The sequence below is a fragment of the Centroberyx affinis genome, unplaced genomic scaffold, assembly GCF_046629955.1.
Source record: "Centroberyx affinis isolate AG114_WGS23_722 - 3 ecotype Tasmania unplaced genomic scaffold, CSIRO-AGI_Caff_v1 ptg001306l_1, whole genome shotgun sequence".
Classification (NCBI taxonomy): domain Eukaryota; kingdom Metazoa; phylum Chordata; class Actinopteri; order Beryciformes; family Berycidae; genus Centroberyx; species Centroberyx affinis.
Window position 1 is genome coordinate 533,167 of NW_027279812.1, and position 24,221 is coordinate 557,387.

General features: G+C 44.2%; 1 protein-coding gene across 1 annotated transcript in view; it reads left to right on the top strand.

Annotated features, from left to right (window-relative positions):
* Positions 1–20,970, top strand: part of LOC139649254 (zinc finger protein 407-like) — a 106,909-nt gene extending 85,939 nt beyond the window's left edge. The window contains exons 6-9 of the mRNA XM_071525611.1: positions 6,775–6,858; positions 7,956–8,076; positions 13,821–13,999; positions 20,891–20,970. Coding sequence (XP_071381712.1) covers positions 6,775–6,858; positions 7,956–8,076; positions 13,821–13,999; positions 20,891–20,970 — 464 coding nt within the window. The remainder of the gene's footprint in view (positions 1–6,774; positions 6,859–7,955; positions 8,077–13,820; positions 14,000–20,890) is intronic.
* The last annotated feature ends 3,251 nt before the right edge of the window (positions 20,971–24,221 follow it).

A 24,221-nucleotide genomic window follows, 5' to 3' on the forward strand; every position in this document is an offset into this window, starting at 1 on the left:
GGGGAGTCTCCTTATATAGCACCTTCTTTCTGGGCGCGTCCTTCCTTTCTCTTTCTATCTATAAACCGTGGGACTGTAGAGAGTCTGTACTTGTTTTTTTTACTTACTAAAAACTTTGGATGGATAGATGGTGTGGTGGGCGGTGGGAAGCTACTGTCTCAAATAATAGCCCCTCGATGGGAGCCCGAGTCAGTCTCTTTGAAAGTGTCTTTATGCCGCAGCCCAGCAGTTTCCCCTCGGCCTCAGTAATGTCCCACACACAGCTCCTTGATGCCCTTTTAAGTCAATGACAGAAGCAGCAGCAGCCAGTGGCCTGACAGCCTGACTGAGCGCTTGCAGGAGAGCCCTCCATCCGTCATGGGCGCCCGCTGTGTGAGTGTGTGTGTGTGTGTGTGTGTGTGTGTGGGTGAGAGACTTGCTGGATGTTATTTTAAATGTGTTTTAACAGTGATGTAACGTCAAGGTGCCTCTGACATAATTAGACGTTTTATTTTCATTTGTTTCCAGCCCTCATCATTCCCCATCAGCAGGCTGGCATCACTCTGTCACCTAGCTGTCACCTGGAGAGAGGCGTGGGGTGGGGGTGTGTTATGTTGTGTGTGTGTGGGTGGGTGTGTGTGTGTGTGTAAAGAAACACCGACTTGAAGAGAGTAAGGGAAGTGATTGAGACGGGGAAAGAGAGCTTGGAAGATCGAGGGAGACCAAGTATGAAAGTAAGAGAGAGGGAGAACTGAGATCGAAACTAAAATAAGGGAAGCGACTGACAAGAGGTGACTTGATTAGCGACACCCAAAAAAAAGCTAACGCAATTTTCCCCACCACGACCCCCCACCCTACACACGGTCGTCTTAATGGGTGTCGGGTCGGACGGTTAGCCTCAGCCACGCAATCATTGCAATCGCATTCCAGCTCCCGGCCCGACACACTCTGAAATATTATCAGCGTGTGTGTGATCTGTTTAAAGGTTATAAATGGGCTCCTTCACATGGCTAAGCTGCAATACTAATAAAATAAGTAGGAAACTTAAAAGTTGAACTAATCCGTCCTGGTGACAGAGCAGTAAGTAAAAGGGGGGATGTGAGTTCCATGTGTGCATGCTATGTAGAGAGGCTGGGAGGAGGACGACTGACTGGGGAGTCTCACACACATCCAACTCTTTTGTTTGAACCATAAAACTCTAACCAATGTTTGTTTGTTTTTTTTACTGTGGCAAACAACGTTTTGACTGAGTTGGTGTGTTTGAAACGGTACTTTTAATCCCTTAAAATAGCATGTTAGTACATTATGATCTCATATTGAAACAGGACCATACAGATTCAGCATGGGTTGAATACATCAGCATTCAGACAACAGACTCGAGGACACAAAAATAGAACCATACATCATATCATATATAATGCACCATACACACAACTGCAACATTTAGATACAAATTGAGATTCTGTATTCACATCATTCGGATACAAATACCTTATAAGAGAGAAATACACAATGCATATTTTGGGTCCGCCCATAAATACAGTCAAGTGTGCAGTCCAGTCCACAATCAACAGTCAAGAATAAAGAGTCGAATGAAAGCGAGTGGGACAATGGATCGGTCGCTATTCATTCCTTCGTTCGTTCATCCATCTGTTATGTGCGATATATCAGAAACCGCTAATCAGATTTTGGCAAAATTTGTGCGCATGATGCGTCTTACCACTGCGCTCTGGGATTTTTTAAATTACACTGATCGGCCCAAGAGGGGGGCGTGCAACAATTACTTGTCAAACCAAGGTGACATATTTGTTACTGATTGGCCAAGACGGGGCCTGCATCATTTGTGAGGGACGACATGTTTACTGTTTGCTTGCTCCATTCAATTTACCCTGGGCCAGTTTAGGATTTCCCACAGTAAAAGTAAAGTTTACGAGTGAATTGATTTCAATTTATGGCATTAAGCAGTACAGACAAATTGTACCCCATGATGAAACAGGGGTGGGACTATGGATCGGTCGCCGTCCGCTCGTTCATCTGTCCGTCATGTGCGATACCTCACACACCCCTGATCGGATCTTTGACAAAACATGGGGGAATGATGCATCACCGCTGAATTGTGGCATTTTTAAAATGACGCTGAATGGACCAAGGGGGGGCGCTGCAATTACAGGTCAAGCTGGAGTGACATATTTGTTACTGATTGTTGCTGTGATGGGGACCGTATCGTTTCCGTGGGACGACATGTTTACTGTTGCCTTGCTTCTGTTCGGTGTGAGGAGCAACAGCAGAGCAGTCGCTCTGTCTTCCTACTAACCCCCCACCCCCACCCCCCTTCCATGTTAACACCTCCAACTCTCCTCCTCCTGCCTCTAACGGGATTCATTGTTCCTCTCTGATTTGTGTGTTTTTTATGTTAATCACTCCCTCCTCACACACCAGTCTTGTCTGAGGAGAAGGAGGAGGAAGAGGAGGAGGAAAGAGTGGTGGGGTGGGGTGGGGGTGGGGGGGTGGGGGGGTTGGTGGTCGTCAGCCGCCAGGGTCATTTGTAACGGCTGATGAATGAGCGACTCAAATAAATAAATAAGTGCACTGCGTCCGACCCGCCCAGCTTTTCCCAGGCTCTTGGGCGTTGCGGGGGTGGGGGTGGGGGGGTGAGCACAGCGACAGGGCCACAATTGATTTCCTCATTGCTTCAGTTTGTCGCTTAATCTGGCGATATGCTGATAAATCTTCGCACTTTGTCAATTAATTTCCCTGAAAAATGAGGCCCAAAATGGCGAGCACATCAATACAGCGGCGGATTCCGTGTCAAAAATTAAGCGGTAAAATTAATTGCCCTCCCATCCGCTCCTGCTAAAACATAACTAATGAGGGAGGCAATTATAGCTGCATGCAGACTCCTCCGGGGTTATTTAAAACACAGATATAGACGCACACACACATACACACACACACACACATATGCAAAGAGAGGTTGTATATTTTGACTTCAAAGTTCTTTTATTGTCTTGCAATAAGGCATATTTAATTCCGGTAAGGGGGCGGGGTGGTTGAGGCAGATCATGGGAACAAAAGAAAAGAAGCGCTGAGCCAATATGAAAATTTGCCCAAAAGTTTAAGGGATTTCAGTGCAGACACATTAGCAGGAAGTGTGTTTTTCTAGACCGTTCCCATGTCCGGTGATGGATATTGGGTAAACTGGGTTGTGTATGGGTCTAAACTGAGCTTTTTTGCGACCTGTGTTTGTTTGTGAGTGTGTGTGTGTGTGTGTGTCTGTTTGTGTTCTTGTACGTCTAACCTTGTAAAAATCAGTTTGAGTTTTAGCGAGGAAATTTTGGTCTACAATGGGATAGTTTAGGTTTAGGGGTTGGGTTTAAAGTTAGGATTGGATTTAGATGAGGGTAAGAGTTAAGTTTAAAGATAGTTAAGGATTAGGACTTGGGTTTAGGGTTAGGGTTAGAGTTAGGATTTGGTTTAGGTTAGGGTTAGGGTTAAGGGGATGGGGAATGAATGTAGTCAATGGAAGGCCGTATAGTGTGTGAGGGGGGTTCCATGCCGCTTTAGCCAGGGTTAAGGGTAGAGCTAGTTGGGGATTAGGACTTGGGTTTAGGGTTAATGTTAGAATTAGTTTAGGGCTAGGGTAAGGGTTAAGGTTAAGAGGATGGGGATTGTAGTCAATGGAAGGCCGTATAGTGTGTGTGAGGGGGGGTTCCATGCCTCTTTAGCCAGCCGGAGCCTCCGGTGTTGACAGCAGCGCGTCACTCCTCCACTACCCCCCCCCCCCCCCCCCCCCAACCCCCACCCCATCAACCCTCACCCCCACCCACCCCGCCGTCCCCACCCGGGTCCTCAGAGGGCTCACCGCCACCGAGCAGCAGATGAAAAGCACACATGTAATTTATCGCCAACGTTTCCTCCTCAAGAATAATTGTGGCGACCGCGGCTGGGCACAGGGATCGATGGCTATGGATTTTTCTGTGGTGGGGTCTTGTAGCGTGGGGCGTAATGAGAGATGGAGAGGAGGGAGGAGGAGAGGGGAGTTGTGGAGGAGGGACCAGCGCCGATAGGAAAAAAGGCCTGACCAGACCCGTAGTAACTCCTACATGGTTTAGTCACGTAGGAAAGCAGGTAGTTGGTTTTTTTTGTCGCTTTTTTATGTAGTAATCCCTGATGTCCCCATTCGTTTTTTATTTTGCCTCCATTTTGGTGCTCAGCGCTCATTGCTGTCGTGTTTCTTCACTGCACTTCCCAGAGATCAGCTGTCAATCAAACAGTGTGTCCTGTACTGTGACGTCTTTTTCCTTGGGTTTTCTGTTGATGAAGTTTGAGTTTCTGTAGGTGGCACTCTTTTCTTTGTCTGTTCAGCCATGGTGGCTATCACTGCTCATGCTAACTACCCAGTTCTTCTTCTATGTATTCTAAACAAACCACAGACGTAAAGCACATCACTTCTTGTGCACCGGAGGAAAAGGCCTACCTTTCATGAACTGCACATAGGCTAAATCATTATTGTGTTAGATCAATCATTGATCGAGAGTAGCAAAACAGACATTTATTTATATGAAAATGTTGTGGATTATTACGTAAAAGGCCAGTGATTTTGGGATTGGAAAGTGAACCCGTATGAATCGGCTAACGAATGCACCTTTTTAAGGCTGTTTTTCTCCCCTGTAAGTGGCACTGCATTAAAACTCTTCTCACAGTCGAGTGGTTTTAAATGGGTGTAATAGAGGAAACTTGAGGCTGCTTTGTCTCTGTGGACTCAGTGAAAGCTGCTATCTGTGCAGAAGAGGAGCAGAGCGCTGCTGAGGCCCAGCTGGGAGAGTCACCCAAATGTATTATCAATGTGTAGTGAGAGCTGAAGTTCAACATCAGCATTTAGATGAATATTTAAGTGATGGTGATCTCGACTGCAGCTATACTCTGTGTGTGTGTGTGTGTGTGTATGTGTGAGTGTGTGTGTGTGTGTGTATGTGTGAGTGTATGTGTGTGTTGGTTTTTTAATGTGTGGCATGTGCAGCCATGATCATGTGGGTCTATCCCCATATGTATGTGTGTGCGTACGTACGTGCGTGTGTGTGACATGCATAGCCACATTCATCTGGGACTGTAAATGTGTGTGTGTGTGTGTGTGTGTGTGTGTGTGTGTGTGTGCATGCGTGCATGCATGTGTTTGCACGCGCATGCATGTGTGTGCCTAGCACACCCACATTCATCTGGGTCTGTCTCCATACAAATGTTGCTGTGTGTGTGTGCAGGAGTGTGTGTCTGCTTGTTTGCAGCGGGAGAGAGAAAGAGAGGTAGAGAGAGAAAGAGAGAGAGAGAGCATCATGCTGTTAATGACAGAGCCAGATGCAGGGAAGAGAGGAGGAGTGTAAAAAAGCTCTCCACGCTCCCCATCTGGAAGGCATCGCCCCCAAATGAAGTTGTACAAAACCATCCCATTGATAATAAAGCTAATTTTTATGGCTCTGACAAGTATGTAATTATGTTCAGCGGTGCTTTTCAGATTTTATCACAGTCAATAAACCACACTGGCAATTTCCCGTCCCCCATTTGACATATTTACACGGATCCATCTGATTGGAGGAATTAGTTAGCTGTGAGAGCTCTGATGGATATACACTAGTGATCTGTGACTTCTGCTTGGCTCATCTGTTAACCAACTAGACCCGCTGCTCATCTGTTCAGTCTGTCCTTTCTTTCTGTTTCTGTCTTTCTCTCCTCATTCCCATCTTACTCTCTCATCCATTAGCTCACTTTTTTCCTGTCTTCTCTCTCGTCTCTCATTCTGCTAACTTTCTGTAACCATCTCCTTCACATCTCATGTTGTCCGCGATGCTTGCAATTGCCTTATATCTAATGTATGTCTCAGGTAGGTGCTTAAACTGTCCTTAAAAAAAACGTCTTAAATTAAAGAAGCTAAATGTAAGACCTTAAAAAGTATGAAAATGTCTTCAATACAGGTATATATATTTTTTTAACCTTGCTCTTTTCCAGCAACAACCTGCTTCACATTCATACAGTTACACACATTCACACTGGGAGCTGCCCAGTACAACCACAGTCTTCCACTGTCAGTCACTGAGCAGCTTCACTTGCTTAAGGGCATCTCAACAGTAGTTGTTGAGGAAGTGGAGAACATTTGTCATTCTCTTCCTCCACCCACACTTTCCCCTCAATTCAGAATATCCAATTTAAAACAATAAAATATATTTTAAAATGGTCTTTGACATTAAAATGGTCTAAAGTCTTAAATTTCGGCTTCATGAAGCCTGTATATACCCCTCTGTTGCACTAGTTTACTTTTTAAGTCTTTTATCTTGTGGATCTCTTGTCTACTTTTGCACTTTTTAAATTGTTAATTTTTTATCTATACTGTATTTTTTATTACTCTGTAAAGCACTTTGAATTGCCTCAGTGTATGAAATGTGCTATACAAATAAAGCTGTCTTGCCTTGCCTCTGTATGTTGGAGGAACATGTGATTGAATTGTGTTATGTATTTTGTTTGTCATCTTTATGAATTTTTTTTGTTCTCAGGTCTCTCTTGAAACAGAGATCGGGATCGTATTGTACCTGATTAAATAACAGATATATGACAAAAAAAAATAACAACAACCATCTCTCTCTTCTTTTTCTTTTTTCCTTCTCATTCTTGCTATCTCTCCATTGTAATGTTCGCCCCCTTTTCTTCTCTTTTCCCTCTCTGACTTTCCCTCCATCCTTGATGCTTCCCTCTCTCTCTCTCTCTCTCTCTCTCTCTCTCTCTCTCTCTCTCTCTCTCTCTCCATAGGAGAGAAGTCTTACCTGTGTGACCTGTGTGGTTTTGCGGGAGGCACAAGACACGCTCTCACCAAACACAGACGCCAACACACAGGTAAGCAACACACACACACACACACACACACACACCATATGAACAATTCATGTACATGTGTGTATACCAATCATAAGCACACAGACTTACAGAGGTTGTATTTGTGGACCTTCATCATCTTAGACCTTGATTGACACTGAGGAATATTTTTACACACAGTTTACACACCTATTTGCTATCTCACACACACATACAAACGCACACACACTCACACACACGCACGTACACGTCAGTGTGAAGCGCCGCTGTCAGTGATAGGCATGTGTACCAGTATGGATGACTGAATCTGAGATTTTTAATTTCAGTTATCATTTCACCATGTCATTCTGTCGCTTAGGGAAATTGCATTTTTCAGATAGGCTGTCAATAACGAGTGCTTTTTTGGAAATTGGGATAGTGAAACAAATACTGTTCTTAACCGTTGTCTGGCAGGCGCCCAAGGATCAAGAATCCTGTTATAAATATTCATTTAGGTTTTCATAATTCATTTTGTTTGCTCCTCAATTTCTGTGCCGTTTTACCCCGAAACCTCCAATTTCTGTCCTCTTCTCCTGTGTTGACAAGTGTCAATTCCACTGATTTAGATGCATATTCAAATCTGTTGTCATACAGCTGCCTATAAAAGCGCCGTCCTGTCTGACAGTGTCTGCTTTTCAGACCGAGTTGGGTTTTGGAAGGCCGCTACTGATACCAATGTTTTTAGTTTCAAGCTGCTGATTGACAATATTTTGTGCCATTATTTAATATCTTTCAATCTGACAATTTTCATGCCAAAAATGACCAGGATTCAGTGTTTCCTCACATTTAGGGCTGATTTTGCCAGCTTTGTTTCCATTTTGTTTTGTGTTTTTTTTTGTTTTTTTTATCGGTATAAATATCAATTCCAGGGCGCATTAAGAATGCCTTAAAAAGTCAGCAGCAAGTCTACATAAATCCTGTCAAACCCTGGTGTTTGTAACCTTCTACCAGAGAATAGTTTGTATGTTTATGAGTGTGTGTTTATTGTGTGCAAATATCCACGTCATGCTACTCTCATCATCATCATCATTGTCTATCTCTTATCTTTTTAACCCCCACTCCCTCTCTCTCACCCACAGGAGAGAGACCCTTCAAATGTAAGCTGTGTAACTTCGCCTCCACCACGCAGTCCCACCTATCGCGGCACAAGCGCGTTCACACCGGGGAGAAACCGTATCGCTGCCCCTGGTGCGACTACAGGTACCGGCTCATTGACCCAACCACGCTTGGAAGCGCTGATGGCCGCCGCCATGGCACTGATGATCGGGGGGTTGATAGGTGGGGGTGGGAGGGTGAGTGTGGGTCGGGGGGTATATCGGGTGTGTGAGTGTGTGTGTGATGGCAAGATAGCAGGTGCCATTGTAGGGTGGTTTGGGGTGGGGGAGGGAGAGTGGCGTTGTTAATGCTAGAGGCTTGTGTGAGTGTGTATTAGTGTGTGTATGTTTGTGTGTGTGTGTGTGTGTGAAGGGTGGGTGGGAGTGGTGGAGGGCAGACAGGTCTAATCTCCTCAGCACGGCTCCATCTCATCACTCTGCCATCATCAACAGGCCCAGCCAGAACCCCCCCCAACACACACACACACACACACACACTCACAATGTCACTGTCACTGGCAGGTCCCTGTCATTAAAACACCATCATACCACATCAGTAATTACACAGGAAATTGTCGGTGAAATTGAAAAAGTTTTGGCTGGCGTTGCACATCTCCATCTCTCTCTCTCTCTCTCTCTCTCTCTCTCTCTCTCTCTCTCTCTCTCTCTCTCTCTCTCTCTCTTTCTCTCGCTCTCTCTCTCTATCTCTCTCTCTCTCTCTCTCCATCTCTCTCTCTCTCTCTCTCTCTCTCTCTCTCTCTCTCTCTCTCTCTCCCCCCCACCCCCCTTCTCATCCTGCTCTTCCTCCTCAGGTTGTGGCAGAAGAGTGTGAAAGGGAATGATCTCAAACCCATCATTGGTTTTAGATGTACTCTTCATTCGTTTTTTTCCCCTCTGTGACAAAGTCATTTTGGTGGCTTCCACACCTGCTCCGCCGCATTGTAGCACTCGACTCATTTCATCTGTCTTTTGCATGCAATCTGACCTAGAAAAAATGCACTGCTGAGATGTAATAATTGTAGTTGGGCTATTATTTTGTGATTATCAAAGGATCATGTCACCTTGTCCTAATGATATCTTAGTAAAGAGCTTTGAAGCTCTGCCAAAAGTTATCACTAGGTGTTTCTTATATATGTCAACTAGGAATCGACCACTGTGGGTTTTTGAAGAGACTGATACCGATATTTTTGGATTGAAGCTGCTGATAGACAATATTTTCAGTATTTCATCCTGTCTGCCGATGTCTGCTCTTCAGAATTTGACTGATATGGGGTGGTGTCAATGTCAATATTTTTTGATTGAAGCTGCTGATACCCAACCCAACCAAAAAGTCAGTGTTTCCCCCAGAATTTCATTCTTGGTATAATGGAAAAACCTCTGAAACAGATTTTAGACCATGGTCCAGATTTTAGACCATTGTCCACTTAAACACGCCATTGAAATTGAATAATAATAATAATAAACATATTCATGTATACTTGTGTTAAATCTAATCTTTCATCAGAATCTATTCAGGTTAAGGGCTTCCCATATACAACCAGTATAGTATTGATCAATTATGCCATAAATACATAATCAAACAAACTGCATCATATCCATCATATCAGAGGTGGACAACACTGACTGGCTGATGTGATTTTTAATAAAAGGCCAATATCGGCCCGATAGAAAGCTAATACATTGCTGTAACCCTAACATCAAGCTCTAGATACTGTATATAGGGTAGTGCATATTCTAAGCTTTATGGAGAGTCCAAGGAAGACCAGCACGGGCCAAATGTTCCTTGGCCCCATTGTTCCTGCGCTGATACTAAATGATCATTACAGATTGTGGCAAATGAAACAGCAAATTAGAAGCCCAATTAACATTTTTGGTGGCCCCAGGGGCGCTGAGGGGTTCGGAGGGGAGGGAAGGGGGTGGGTGGTAGGAGAAGGGAGGCTGGGGAGAAGGAAGAGCCCCGCTGGCTTGCTAATGTGAGGATGAGGAATTGAATGCGGGGCCTCAGACAGCCATGAGGGGCCTAGCCTTCGCCCTGCTTTTACACTCTGAATACATGTTTAAAACCCCGCCGTCTCTAGTGGCCTGACCGAGATAAGGAGCTACTAGATGAGTTAGTGCGCTTGACCTTTCAATATGGGCTGGGCTTATGAAATAAATATGATGCAGTTGTAAAAGATATTTAGGTCCAAGTCAAATGAAGCAGTTGTGTGATTAACAATGCTTAATTATAGAAATGTTTTAGCCTGATTTGTGGGTATACACATATGATTTGCACTAGTAATATATCCATATCAGGAGATGTTGATGCTAACTATGACATCTATGGATCCCACTTGATACGATGTTATCTCCATCAAGGCTACTCCTCAAATGCATGTAAATGAGTGGGGAGTGAATGATGTATCAAATGCCACTCATCTATTATTCAGACAGAGATAGATAATAGAGGGGGATAATTATAGTTAGGGAATAGTGGTAAATATTCTAATGATATTGCACTGGGAGTCCTGGGCTGTCAATTAACCGCGTCTATTTGACTATTCTCCACCTATTTATGCAGGCCGACAAAACTTCTTCGCTTCAGTGTTTAAGTGATGATTTCTATTGTTCACAGTGAGGGTTTTTTTTCTCATTAGAGCCACAGTGGCATCTTAAATGGTCTAATTGATATCTAGCCTCTGACTTCTGCCGCATTACCATCCTTGGAGGACTACCATTGTTTATCGAATGCTACACCGCTCGCGTTTCAATCTACCCGCGAAAATAGACTCTTTCAATTTGGGGTGACGGCGGCTTTGAGGACGACACGCTTGCCGTCAATGCCAGGAAGGCCGGCGACCTTGTGAAGTGAAGGGAGAGACGAGGGAGGAGGGAAGCATTAATGATGATGACTGGGCTTCCTTGGCATAGAAGCGACCACAGATCCCCCCGCACCCCCTGCACCCCAACCCCAACTCTTAACACACACAAAGACACACATTTAAATCTTCTCTAACGAAGCGCCTCTCAATTACACCTCTCCCATTACCATACGCTCGTTGGGAGGAGGAATATGGAAATGGATAAAATAAAGGGGAGAGTGAGAGAGAAAGAGAAGAGATGGGGTGATATATCCGTCGAGCGTCAGTATGGCTGATTCCCATGGTGAGTGCGTGGATGGGGGAGGAAGTTGAAACAGTGTTGGACTAATTAATATGGTGTATAGTAGGAGGGCTGGTGTGGGCTTTCACTAACTGTGACACCTGCTGACTCCTAAACGCACGTTGTGTTGTTTTAATATGACAATTACGCCATTACCATATCTGAGCGATAGCAAGGCCCCCCTAGGAATCCACCCGCGCTCTCTTTAGAACCTTTTAGCTCTGCTTCAAATTTTATCTATTTATGCTCCTGCTCCCGAATAAGAAATCAGTTCATTTTTCATATTAAATGCATTTTTAGCACCATAATTTACGATAATTCATAAGCATGTGACAATTCATCACTCTCACAATCCGTATTTTCTTTTTCCCCTATGTAGATAAACAGTCAACAGATGCAGCCATGATGTGTCTGTGAACCTGTTATCGTTATGCCAGTGATGGGTGATAACAATGTAATTGAAACAATATGTACCAATTAATTAGCTGGATTAGTGATTGAGAATATGTGTAAACATTGGGGTTTACGCACGTCTGCATGCACCATCAGTCAATGGATGAAACACAGGAAGAAAATCTGACTCATTTGGATACTTTTTTCTCCTATTGTCCTGATTAATTAGACTTGATGCATTTGATTTTACATCCAAACATTGATCAAGACCTTCAAGAGGTCGAAATGTGGCCTGAAATCTAGTTAAAGTGCTAATCCTTGAGAAACTAATTTTTCATTTTTTTGTTTGTTTTTGTTTTACTTTTTGCGATATCTTTGTTTTAAATTTTATCTCCATCTTTGTTGTGAAGCAGTCTGTTGGTCTGTGGTGTTTCTGCACTGCACTTCCCAGAGATCACTTGTCAATCAGTGTGCCCAGTGTGACGTGTTACACCTTGGATTTACTGTTGATGAAGTTTGATTTCTACAGGTGGCGCTCTTTTTTTTGTCCGATCAGCCATGGTGGCTATCACTGCTCATGTTAAACCAGAGATGTAAAACGCATCATGTAAAAATGCGGCAGAGGATTTTTCCCAGCAAAGACCCAGCAGACACCGGGTGTTTAGAACAGCAAATATAAAAGCTTTAATGATCTGGTTATTGGCTGAATCATATGGTGTTATATCAATCAGTTATCGAGAGTGGCAAAACAATATTTATTAATGTGAAATATTGTAGATTATTGCTTTAAAAACAGTGTTCTCTATTCTATTATTGAGAGCGCAGCATCGCAAAATAACATTCAGCTGGTCCTCAGCTTTGTGAAGAGCCCTCATTGTTCACCGGTGGCTGTGGTTAAGTATTTCCTACAGCATGTACATAGCCCAGTGAGGGCCAGGCATGTGTTTTTAGGCCATAGGAGGGGCCCCGGTGCAGCCGGCCAGGGGATGGACTGTGGCCCCATGATGGAGAGAGGTGTCTCTGCAAAAGTGAAAACAAATTCTCTCCTTGGCTGGCGTGAGCTATGGCACCGTGAGGCTTTATTGTCCCGGCCAAGGTGATAAGGGAGAGTAATTGCGTATTATACTGTCCGAGAATGTCAGGTCCAAACCGAGCACGAGTGCCCCATCCATCAACACATGATGCTGTGTGTGTGTGTGTGTGTGTGTGTGTGTATGAAACTGTTCTACACTGCACATGCTTGCTTGCATGATGCATTATGTGTGTTCCTGTGCATGTGTGTGTGTTGTTATGGATTTGTTTGCTTCATATATCCGTGTGTGCACGTCTGTATCTGTGCCTCTGTGTGCACATATGAGAGATTTTTTTATTTATTTTTTTATTTTTGTTTGTAAACTGAGGTGTATGTTTGTTTATGTCTATGTATGCACGTGTTTCACTAGTGTGTGTGTGTGTGTCTGTGTCTGTGTCTGTGTCTGTGTCTGTGTGTCTGTGTATGTGTGTGTGTCCGTGGGCAGGTTTAGATAGGGCCTGGGAGCAGGTCAGGCAGCATCATTAATCAGGAGGGGGTTGTGTGTGACTCTCTGAGCTGACATCATTACATCCTACACCCTGCAGTAGCTCACTGCTTGGCCTGCCCTATCTGACCAGCCAAAAGACCCGCATACACACACACACCCACACACACACACACACACACACACACACACACACACACACACACACACACACACACACACACACTGTACAACACTAATCCCATACCTTTCATACAGCCGCAAAAGATACATACTGCAGCACAGATGTCTAAAGACATATCTCTAATGCATTCACTAGGTCTGTACACACTCACGCATTCTCACAGCAGTAGTCACCCACAGCTTCCAGCACCATTACACACTAAACAGAACAACTGTAAGGAAAGAAAATATCTAAAAGATACGCAGAAGCATGACAGAAGATCAAAGACTTTGCAGCATGTAAATATGTGTAACCAGTTGTGTTTTGCTGTCTGTGAAAGCAGTCTTTTTCAGTCCTTTGCTGGTCGTGGGCCTATTTCACAGAGGCGTATTTAGTCAATGAATGCTTTGAGAGTCTGTCCAAACATGTCTGCTCCCTCAGCTCCAAAGCCCAGCTTGACTTCAGCTCTTTTTTTTGTCATCATTGCAACAAAACGAAATGTTAGTACAGCAAACCTTCCATGGGAACATTGCCAACCATTTATCTTGTATTTTCTCCCTCATGACTCTCTCATCTTTTAATCTTTGTTTTACTCAAAAAGGAATGAAGTCTTTTATCTTTGTTTGTCTCCCTTAGATCTAACTGTGCTGAGAACATCCGGAAGCACATTCTCCATACGGGGAAACACGAGGGAGTTAAGATGTATAACTGTCCTAAATGTGACTACGCCACCAACTCCCCCATGGAGTTCCGCAACCATCTAAAGGAACATCATCCTGACATCGAGAACCCAGACCTCGCCTACCTGCATGCAGGTAACATACTGTACACACATGCATGCTTACAGACATACTGTATATAAAGGGTGTCAGAAAAGTCTGGAATCATATGGAAAACTAAAGTATAAACTAAAGTACAACTAAAGTATTAAAACGGCTTCTCGGTTAGATGTAATCCTTCACCTCCTTTCTCGAGACACTCAACCATCCTGACTAGTGTGTATGGGGGTCAACTGAGAACCATGCTCTTTTCCAGCAATGCCATGCTTCACATTCATACCATTACACACGTTCACATCTCAGAGTTGACCAGTGCAACCACAGTTTTCTTCTATTGGCCACTGGAGCAATTCGTGCTTAAATGCCTTGCCCAAGGGCACCTCAACAGTAACTGGGAAAGCATTATTCATTGACTTTCTGCATTCACATTTTCCCAGCCGTTGCAGGGATTTGAACCGACGACCTTCAAGTCACTAAATTGCTTGTCTAAACTCTTACCTTCCACCTTGCCTTCCACTTATTGTACACACAAAACAAACCAAAGTTTGAATACATTATCACACTGAATTAAACCACCACCTGACTGCACCAGCAACACTCCTCAAGCTCCATTCCACAGGGGTCAGATCTCCCAGAATAGTCGGGTGTGTCTTTGTTGGTAGATCGAGCCTCGCTATTCACTGCTGATGGAGGGCAAGCAGCCACAAAGAGGCAGCACTCAAAGATTGCTGGTCTGGCCGTCCCTGCCAATCACTCAGGCCATAGAGACAGATGAAATCTTGTTCCTTCTCTATTGGCTCCTTTGTATCCCAGTGTTCTTCCTTTGTCCTTGAAGGCCACCAAATCCAATCGGCAGAGTGCTTGTCCTTCAGAGGAGCAGAGAGGACAGCCTTTATCCTGTTATCCCTCTGACCTTACATAAAAGCAGCAGAGTTGGAGGGGGGTACCACAGGAGAGAGGCCAGGCAGGGACATTACTGGAATATGGAGGTGTACGGTAAACTATGCAGCGGAAATAGATGGTTCTGGCTAGACTGTGGTTTGTTGGCTGTTGAAACAAAATGGATCTGGGTTGTGTCCTCAGGTGCTGACTCTTAAAGTTTTTTTTATGTCTGAAACAGACTTATTGTTGGCATAATTCGCATTCTCTTCCAAATTCTAGGATGAACTTTATTCTTTATTCTACTGTATTCTCCTTCACCCCCACCTCCTGCCCTCCCTCTCCCCATCACCCTTTCACCTTACTGCACACCTCCCTCCTTGCCATTCTCCCCTACCCTCTCACCTCTCACCCAAGTACACCTTTATGCCTCTCCCTACCCTCTCACCCCGCAATTTCCCTCACCTCTGGTCGTCCTCGTACATGCTCAACCCTTGGTGGAGAAGAGGGCTTGTTTGTGTTTGAGGCCGTTTCCACAGCTAGTTAGTTGAGAGCAGTTATTTCGAACCCCTTAGTTTGGTCCGTTTGGCCATATCAGAACACAGCAATTATACCAAAATCTTGTAGAGAGAGAGATTTCTCTGTGCATTTCCAAACCAACTCTGGAGCTTTATTTTGAGGGTGAACATGGTCTGACCACAATCCCACCCAACCTACAGAAAGCACTGTGCATTATGGGTTAAACATGGTGTGAAGTATATGTTATGGATGCGTTTTGTGAGTCGTTGTCCTGCAAGATCATCTGGAGGTAGCGCGTCCTCTTCTTCCAATCAAGATGTCGTCTTGAAACACTCAAATTCACATTCTGCTTACCACAGATATGAACCAAAGAATGACAGCAACTGTGATGATCTACAAATGGAGCTGATGTTGACATTTCTTTCCCCAGAGAAAAAAACAATCCTACAACAAATTCCTGACCGCTGAAGGATATGACTGCGCCCACGTGGCTTTTGTTGATACATTATAGTTCACTTTAAATTTTTCCTCATGAAATATAACCAAACCAATCCGTAAATGCAACAAAGCAACAACTCTTCCCCTGATTAAGACGAAAGCAGATGGACTATAGGTGGTTTGAAAACGCCCTGAAAGTGCACTTGTGATTTCTCCCTCTTTCAAAAGAGAGGAAACGGGGGGAGTGGGGGGGGGGGGGTGGTAGTGGAAAGAGCAACGTTTCATCTAAGTAGACAGAACGAGACCAAAAGAAAGAGACAGGGGAAAAAAAGATTAAGAAGGTAGATGTTGAATTAACCTGCTTGTGATTGCTCTCTGTCAGAGTGGCACCGGGGCCGGCAGCGAGAGGCAAATCGTCTGTGATGGCCCTTCCCGCTGTTCCCCCTTTGAAAGACACAGATCAAACGCACCCTAGTCATGGGCCCTCGCAGCCCCTCGCGCCGGATTGATTGACATCCGGACGTCTCCACCGCTGCTCTGTCTCTCCATATCACTCTCTCTCTCTTCGTCTCTCTCTCCCTTTCCCTTCTTTATTCAGCGTCGCACTTCGAATTAAAGCCCTTCTCAAGGATGAAAGCAGAGGTCCTTTGCAAACGGAGGAAGAGAGGGAATTAGACCCAGCAAGTGATGGAGGGGAATGATGATTAGAATTAGAGGGAAAAAAAAGAAGGAAAAATGAAAGGCGGTTAGATACATGGGGGGAAAAAATGTTGCTGATAGGACACATTTTAATAAAATGGTAATGACAATTGTCTTCCTTGTGCGATCTGCAGAGAGATAGGACAGGAAGAAGTGGCGGTGCCTGTGTGATCTGAGCGTAGATAGCACTGCAGCAGAGCTGGAGCTACAGGTACCTCGGTGCGCTGTGACTTCCCTAAATATTACCCCTCTGCGATAACTTTCTTTCTAGTTATAGCGCTGGAAGTATGCTGTGATTGGTGCAGCCTTGGGAAATGGTACGTTTCCTTATTTCTTTGCTAGCTCCCTCCAGCGAGGTCAGCTGTGGTTGGAGGGCAGTGGGTTTGTTAAATCAGCCTCCTGTCCTGTTGAGTACCTGAAACGGCTCTCTCACATACACACACACAGATGGGTCATCGCCATTAGCATTGTCAGAGCGTCTTCATTCCACTGTTTTTAATTGTGAAATATTTCCCTAATTTTCAACCAAGGTTATAATTGCAGATCTTGGGGGCATAGCGATCAAATGCTTTGTAATTAGCCAACATCGGCTGAGTACTTGGATCTGCTGCTTAGTGCTTAGCACCAAAAAATAAAAAATAAAATTCTTCAAGGCATTGTTGCTGCTTTGTGCAGATTCTATTTTCCTTAATAATGCATGATGGATGGCTACCGTAGAGGGCTAGGGGAGACCTGGCCTTGTAAGTGATGATCTTAATACACAGTTACAACCACAGGCAAATTCATTTGTTTGCATATATTTTTTCCTTATTACACAAATCTGTAAACAAATATGCATTTCGATGGCTTTTACTTAAGTTATGCATCCGTCCACCCCCCCTCCCCTGCTTCCCCTTCTGTTCTTCGTGTAATGAAACATTACTCTCCTGAGTTTTACTTGGGTATTGTGTTACAGCGGTGTGTTGTCTTAGTGTGGATTGCGGAGGACAGGTGTGTATGTCATGCAAATGTGTCCTGGTATCCCAGCGCATATGACACCGTGTCGACGTCGTGAAAGAAGCCGCAGACACCGGCGATAAAATCAACATCTGTTTCTAATAACAATGTGTTATATTTGACACATTTCTATGTGGGAAAATATGTGAAAAAAAAACAATGCACCACAGTGCTTTGAAAAACACCTATAGGACATCAAGTCGTCAGCATTAGTGGTGGTGAACCTGCATCTTTATGTCACCTGCCTTATGTTGCTTTCACATGACAGACATTAACAAAAAAAGTAATTCTGCTATGTATGATGATAAAATCAGTTGAACAGGGTGGTTCATTGTGCTGATGCTGCCACAGCATAGGTTCAGTTACTTTGAGCTATATCTTGCAAAATCAGAGATGGGGTGTCTCTGTCTTCACTCAAAGAACATAAATTTTATCCTGTTTCTTATCTGCTGTCCACATGTGAATGTGGCTTAATATCAGCTGAACTTGGCCTGAAAAATTCAGTAGCCTTCTGTGGCCTACAGTATGTCTTGATAGAAATTTTTACCTCCACCAGCAGATTTGGACGGACGTTATGTTTTTGCCCCATTCCCTGTTAGCAGGATATCTCAAGAGGTTATGAATAGAAAAAAAGGGGGCATGGCAGTAGGCTTGGCTTCTCATAAAATGGCATATAACTTCTAACGGATTAACGTAACACCATCAAACTTTGTGGCCTAACAGCAGACATAAGAAGAGTCAAACCCTCCATTATTGGCCCAATCAAACAACATGGGGGCACTGGGGGTCTAAACCACAGGGTGGTTTAGAAAATGTGTGCATCTCTGTTGGTAATGTGGCATGGAAGAAATTATTAACATTTGCTGCAAATCCAACATGTGGAACTGGCATATCTTGACAAAAGCATAGTGTTGGCGGAGGTATGTGCTCTACTCAGTTACATCAGTGTCTATCTTTGTGCCTGTTATTCCTTGTGTCTCCCTATCATATCCCATGCTAATTTAACAAACTGCATGCATGAACTTGAAGCTGAGCCCAGGCTAGTATTGGGGTGTTAATTGGAGTATTCCCCCATGGAGGAACACCTTTCAGCATCCCTGTTGTATTATCTGGACTGTTTTTCCCTGGAAACGCCTTTCTTTGAGAACTGAACTGGATTGTTTTAAACCTGAAACTGTGTATTCTCTCTCTCTCTCTCTCTCTCTCTCTCTCTCTCTCTCTCTCTCTCTCTCTCTCTCTCTCTCTCTCTCTCTCTCTCTCTCTCTCTCTCTCTCTCTCCCTCTCTCTCTCTCTCTCCCTCTCTCTCTCTGCCCCTTCATCCCACCTCTAAATGTCCCTCTCTGGGAGTGTTTCTCTGTGTTTGAATGCCTCCTCGCTCCCATCTCCACACTCCACATGTAGTCTTGGTTGAGATATTACAGTTGAGAAGCGGCTGCTCAGTGTGAGTGTGCCCCAGGGGACATGCAACGAGGGGTCTCTCTGTGTGTGTGTTTATGTGTGTGTGTGTGTGTGTGTGTGTGTGTATGTGTGTGTTGGTGGGGGGGTGGGGGGTTGCTAAGCAATTTAGGGAAAAACACACACCGTTGGTTGCATGTGTCTCAGTAAACGGATCCAGGGCCGGTCTGGGCCGAGCGAGCAGCGTTTCCTGCATAATGACCTGCTCCGACGAGCGTGAAAACTTCCCCAACCGGCTGCATTTATCACACATCAGCCACAACAAACGGCCTTTTGTTCCCTCCTCTTCTTCCCTTCCCTTCCCTTCCCCTTAGTGCCACTCCGAGAGCCTCCTCTCAGCTGTTTAGTGGCCATCGAGGGCCTTGACTGACACTCCCATCCGTACAGTACGGAGACAGAGGAGCAGCGGTTTACTTGTTGCTCCCTAGCTTAAGCTACATCCACATTGTATGTCTTTGCCATCTTTAGGCCACCGCAGACAAAATGTTTACATTGTGAACGATGATCAGCAGTCTGGTGTCATTGTGAGATACGGTCATGGACGTCCAATTACATGCTTCTGCCTGGAGTCAGAGCCTTGGGCCAACTTCTGGAAATCTGAGGCGTATTCATGCAGTTTGATGGCTGCTCTGATACGACGCCATGTGCTTGTTTTTGCTCCTGTGACACCATATTAAAACCGTGGGTTGGCTGATGTAGGACACAAGCTCATCTGTCAACCGTATAATAAACGTAAAAGATGGATTAAATTTGTCATTGTGGTATGTTGTTGTGTTATTGAAACAATAACAATGTTATTATGTTGTTTCAGTACGAGAACAACGGTGCTAAACTCCACCAACACTGGCATAAAGTGCGGCCGACCGTGGGAACACTTTAGACTGGAAAAACCTCTCCCAAAAAAGCTGCAATTCATCCAAACTACTCCAATTCCCTGCTTTGGCTTCCTATTAATTTACAGTGCCGATCATGTTGAATCATTTCTATAAAATATATCCTTAGACATCTTGAAATGGTTGTTTTTTTTTATTTATCAAACCTCTTATTTATCAAAACCACACTGGCAATGAGAAGGCAGTTTGCCATTGTTGTTGGTTGTGCATCCCACAATGCCATCTGGTATTGCTGTTTTTATGCCACAGTGTGAACGCAGCATATTGCTGTGGTGTTCCTGACCTAGGCTCTCTTGATTGTGGGGTGGTGATGACAAGGTCAAGGTGGATGGTGCAAGGTGCAAAATCGTTGTATGTTTGCAAGAAAACAATGCCTTGTCTGAGACACTGGAGTGTGCTGTGATATGCACATATGTAGGCACAAAACACACACACACACACACACTTCCTGTGAGTGACGTATTGAGGGGATGCTCGCGGGCAGGGCTGCTCTCCCTGTATGGGACGGTGAATATGGGACCAGACAGGCCGCCGGCTCCTGTAAAGCCTCATCCATAATTCAATCCCCCATCTTCCTCAAGTCAGACACACTGTACATATCCTGCTACCGCTAACAGCTAACCCTGCCTGCCAGCCTGGAGAGATGGACAGAGACAAGGAGAGACGAGGAAGAAAGAAAAAAAGGGAAATGGCTAGAAGACAGAAGGAAAAATAGGAAGTAAGGGAGAGAAGTGTGAGGAGGCAGAGGAAAGAAGTAGTTACTGATGAGAGAGGAAAAGGTGAGCAAGAAAGATGGAGTGGAAAGATAAGAAAGCAGAGGCGGAAATTGTAGAAGAGTGCAGATTGAGACAAGGCCAGACTGTTGATTTTCACTTTCAGCCCATCTTGCCCCTTCTTGACCTTTTCTGAGTCAACACAGCTCCTAGTACCAACATGTTTTCCTCGATCTAAACCCTCATTGGGTGAAGTGCGCTTCTAAGATCTCCACTGTGACCTTTGCCCCCTTTGCTGTGCCAAGGACCCTTGTTTTCTTTTTTTGCCTCTCTAGCCGCTGTGTGTCGTCTGTTCGGTGGCTCTCCGAACGTCTCGGCATCTCTAATTACCAACGGGCTCAACTTCCCCAACTAAACAACCAATTACCAGTGCTTTAGCCCAGCCCAATCCCATGCTTCCTGATACAGTGGCCTATTAGGGCCCCTTATTTCTCCCCCAGCATAATTGAATCCCCTGGCTGCTCATCAGCAGGCTAATTTAAGCCAATGTGCAGAGTTGGTAATCAGAGGGGCTGCCTATTAGGCTATCAGACCCCAATTAAGTGCCCTCTTATTTCCAACATAACGAGCCACTCTCGCCGCTGCTGTTATTGTATTTTCCTCTTTAGTGCCCAGTTTTGTTTGGGTAATTCTGTGGTCTGTTTGGAGAAAAAAAAGGAGGGGGGAAAAAGTGTGGAAGTGGAGGAGAGGAGTTTAAGCATGAAGTTAGTGCTGGTGCAGGTGGTGTTTTGAAGAGATGGCATAGGGAGAGAGGGAGGAGGCAGTTCAAGATGAGAGTCCAGAGAGCAAAGACATCTGGGGGGTATTAAAGTAAAAATAAATAAATATAAGTCACTGTGCGTTTTTGCAACTCTCTATCCCTATATAATACAATAGTGAGTCAATCTATAGCCAGTTCATGAAAGCTTTTACATTTACTGTTCTAAACACCCAGTGTCTGGTAGGTCCCCCCCAACCCCCCCATAGATTCACCCTATTTAATTTAAATTCAGGTGTCAAGATATGGTCACTGGTGTGAAATCTCAGCACACAGTACATGATGAATCGAAATGGGCAAAATACAAAAATGTCTCCTAAACAGTAGTGAATGAGCGCTGCGTTCAGAGAATGACAGACTCACTAACAATGGCTGAACCTGCTGCGAAATATTTTCTTCTCCACCGCACAAAAAATCGCTCGAATTTAGGTCCAAGGAGTGCACAGCTTAGCAACACCACCTTACATGATTTCTGAGTAATGAAGTCTTTCAAACTTTCAAAAATTCAAACAGCTACTGAATCTCCCGCTGCCACTTGGGCACCAAAGTGCGATGTTGCCTAGCGCGGCTTTAACTGTGATGAACAGATTGGAAAGGGGGAAAGTTCAGAGATGATCGCCCCAGCCACCACCACCGCCTCCCTCTATCCTCTCACCAGTACAGAATATCTCACTTTTTTCCTCTTTCTTGTTCTCTCTCTCATTTTTTTTGGTCCCGTCTTGGTGACTGGTGCGGTTGAGGGGAGCCAGAGTGTGAAAGAGGCCCGCAGAGGGCCGATGAGGACTGTCTTAGCAAGAGTGTGTCTCAAGTCTGCGAGTGTGTTTCTGCAGTATTTGAGCGTGTGTGTGTTAGTTGCGTGTGTGTGTGCCTCAAAGTCTAAGCATGTGTGTTTAGTGTTGGTGTCGACTCCCCATAGCCTAATTAAAGGGCGAGGAAAGCCACTCACGGGGAGATTAAACCTAAAAGGGTAAATTAGCACTCAAAAGGGGTGTGGCAAATTCACACATACGCACAGGCCATGAAATCTCTTCTGACACCTGTGAAAAAAAAGAGGAAAAAAGAAAAGAAGGAGGAGGATGGAGGAGGGAAAGAGAAAAAAAGACTTTTGTATTACTATAGCAGAGCTCTGTGGTATGTATTTGCCGAGATGAGGATCTAAAGTGGGCACTTTTTTTTAATGAGCGATTGGAGCTTGGGTAGCTGGTGGGTCCTCACTGTGTGTGTGTGTGTGTGTGTGTGTGTGTGTGTGTGTGTGAGAGAGAGAGTGACTGAATGGCGGGGATCATGAGTACTCAGCAGATTAAACACAATAGTAGAGGTAGGCTGAACTGAAGGGGCCGACTGTTTCCAACTTTTTAGGCTATTTTATTTTATTTTATTTTATTTCAGGACTGCAGTTCCTATATGGGTGTGCTGTTTTCTTTTTTATGAGAAACCAGCCCAGACATGCAGACATATATTCTCATATATTTTTAGTTTTGTTTTTTGAATATTGTTATAATTTATTTTTTTTATTTTCATTTTCATTTCAGTAGCAAAATTGACAATTGACATAAATATTTTGACATTAAACGTATTGAAAGTCTTCGATTTAACTTTTTAACGCAAATGAATGCTGATGTTATTTATTTATTTATTGCTAGGAGAATGGGGGAAACCCGTTTTTCCTTTTTTTTTCTTTTTTTAATTAGTTTTATTTATTTATTTTCAACAAATTTTGATGACAGGATCAGCGAAAAAAACAAAATTAGGCGACAGAGAATTTTGACACATGAGTAATAGTTAAAATACCTGCAGTCTTGTGCACAGCAAGACTCCACATTTGTTGTTTCATTCATTCATTCATTCAGTCAATCATTCATTCATTCATTCATTCATTTTTTCATTCATTCCTTTATTCATTCATTTATTTATTTTAGTAGAATTAGGTGTAGAGGGGATTGATTCCATTTTAACTCATTGATTTCTAATACCTGTTGACGAAGGGTTAGGATCTGCAGAGCTGTGGAGTTTATCTTAAAACAGACACACACACACACACACGCACACTCTCTCACACACACACCATACACAGGTGACGGATGAGTGTTACATCACTTGTCACCCTGCTTAACATAAATATCCCGCAATTCGGTATACATTAACATCTCTAGCTGCATTGATATCTCTTTATATCTTTCTGGACATTTTTTTCAGCCCCCTTACTATTCCCTCACTTTATCTATCTTTTCCTGCCTCTGTCTCTTTGTGGTGTTCTGTGTACGTGTGTGTGTTTGTGTGTGTGTGTGTGTGTGTGTGTGTGTTGAGAGTGAGCGATGTGACTCTGGGCCGGCGGCTGAGCTCTGCCATACTATCTGTCTGTCTATCTGTTTGCCGGTCTGTCTGTTGTCTCTTCTGTGTTGTCTCTACTCTGTTTGAGTGCTATCAGACGAGTGTGTGTATGAGTGTGTTTTTGAGAGTGTGTGTGTGTGTGTTTTTGAGTGTGTGTGCATGTCATCTGTCAGTGTCTCTCTCTCCAGAATCAGACATCTAACAGAGAATCTTGGCCTCATAGCTACGCTCTTTCTCTCACTGCAACACACACATGCAGGCAAACACACACACACACACACACACAAACACACAGAGCTTCATCTCCAATCTTCTAGTTCTCTGCCCCCGAGGACTAGGTGTGTATGTTTACGTGTATGAAAGACTTTGCGTTATGTCTGTTTGTGTGTGTTTGTACACACACGCACGCACACACACACACACACACACACACACACACCCTTGCATGTCTTTGTGTTTGTGGGTGTAAGAAAATAGATCTTGGTTCTGTCATGGCTGGGCCTGCAGGTATAAGAGGC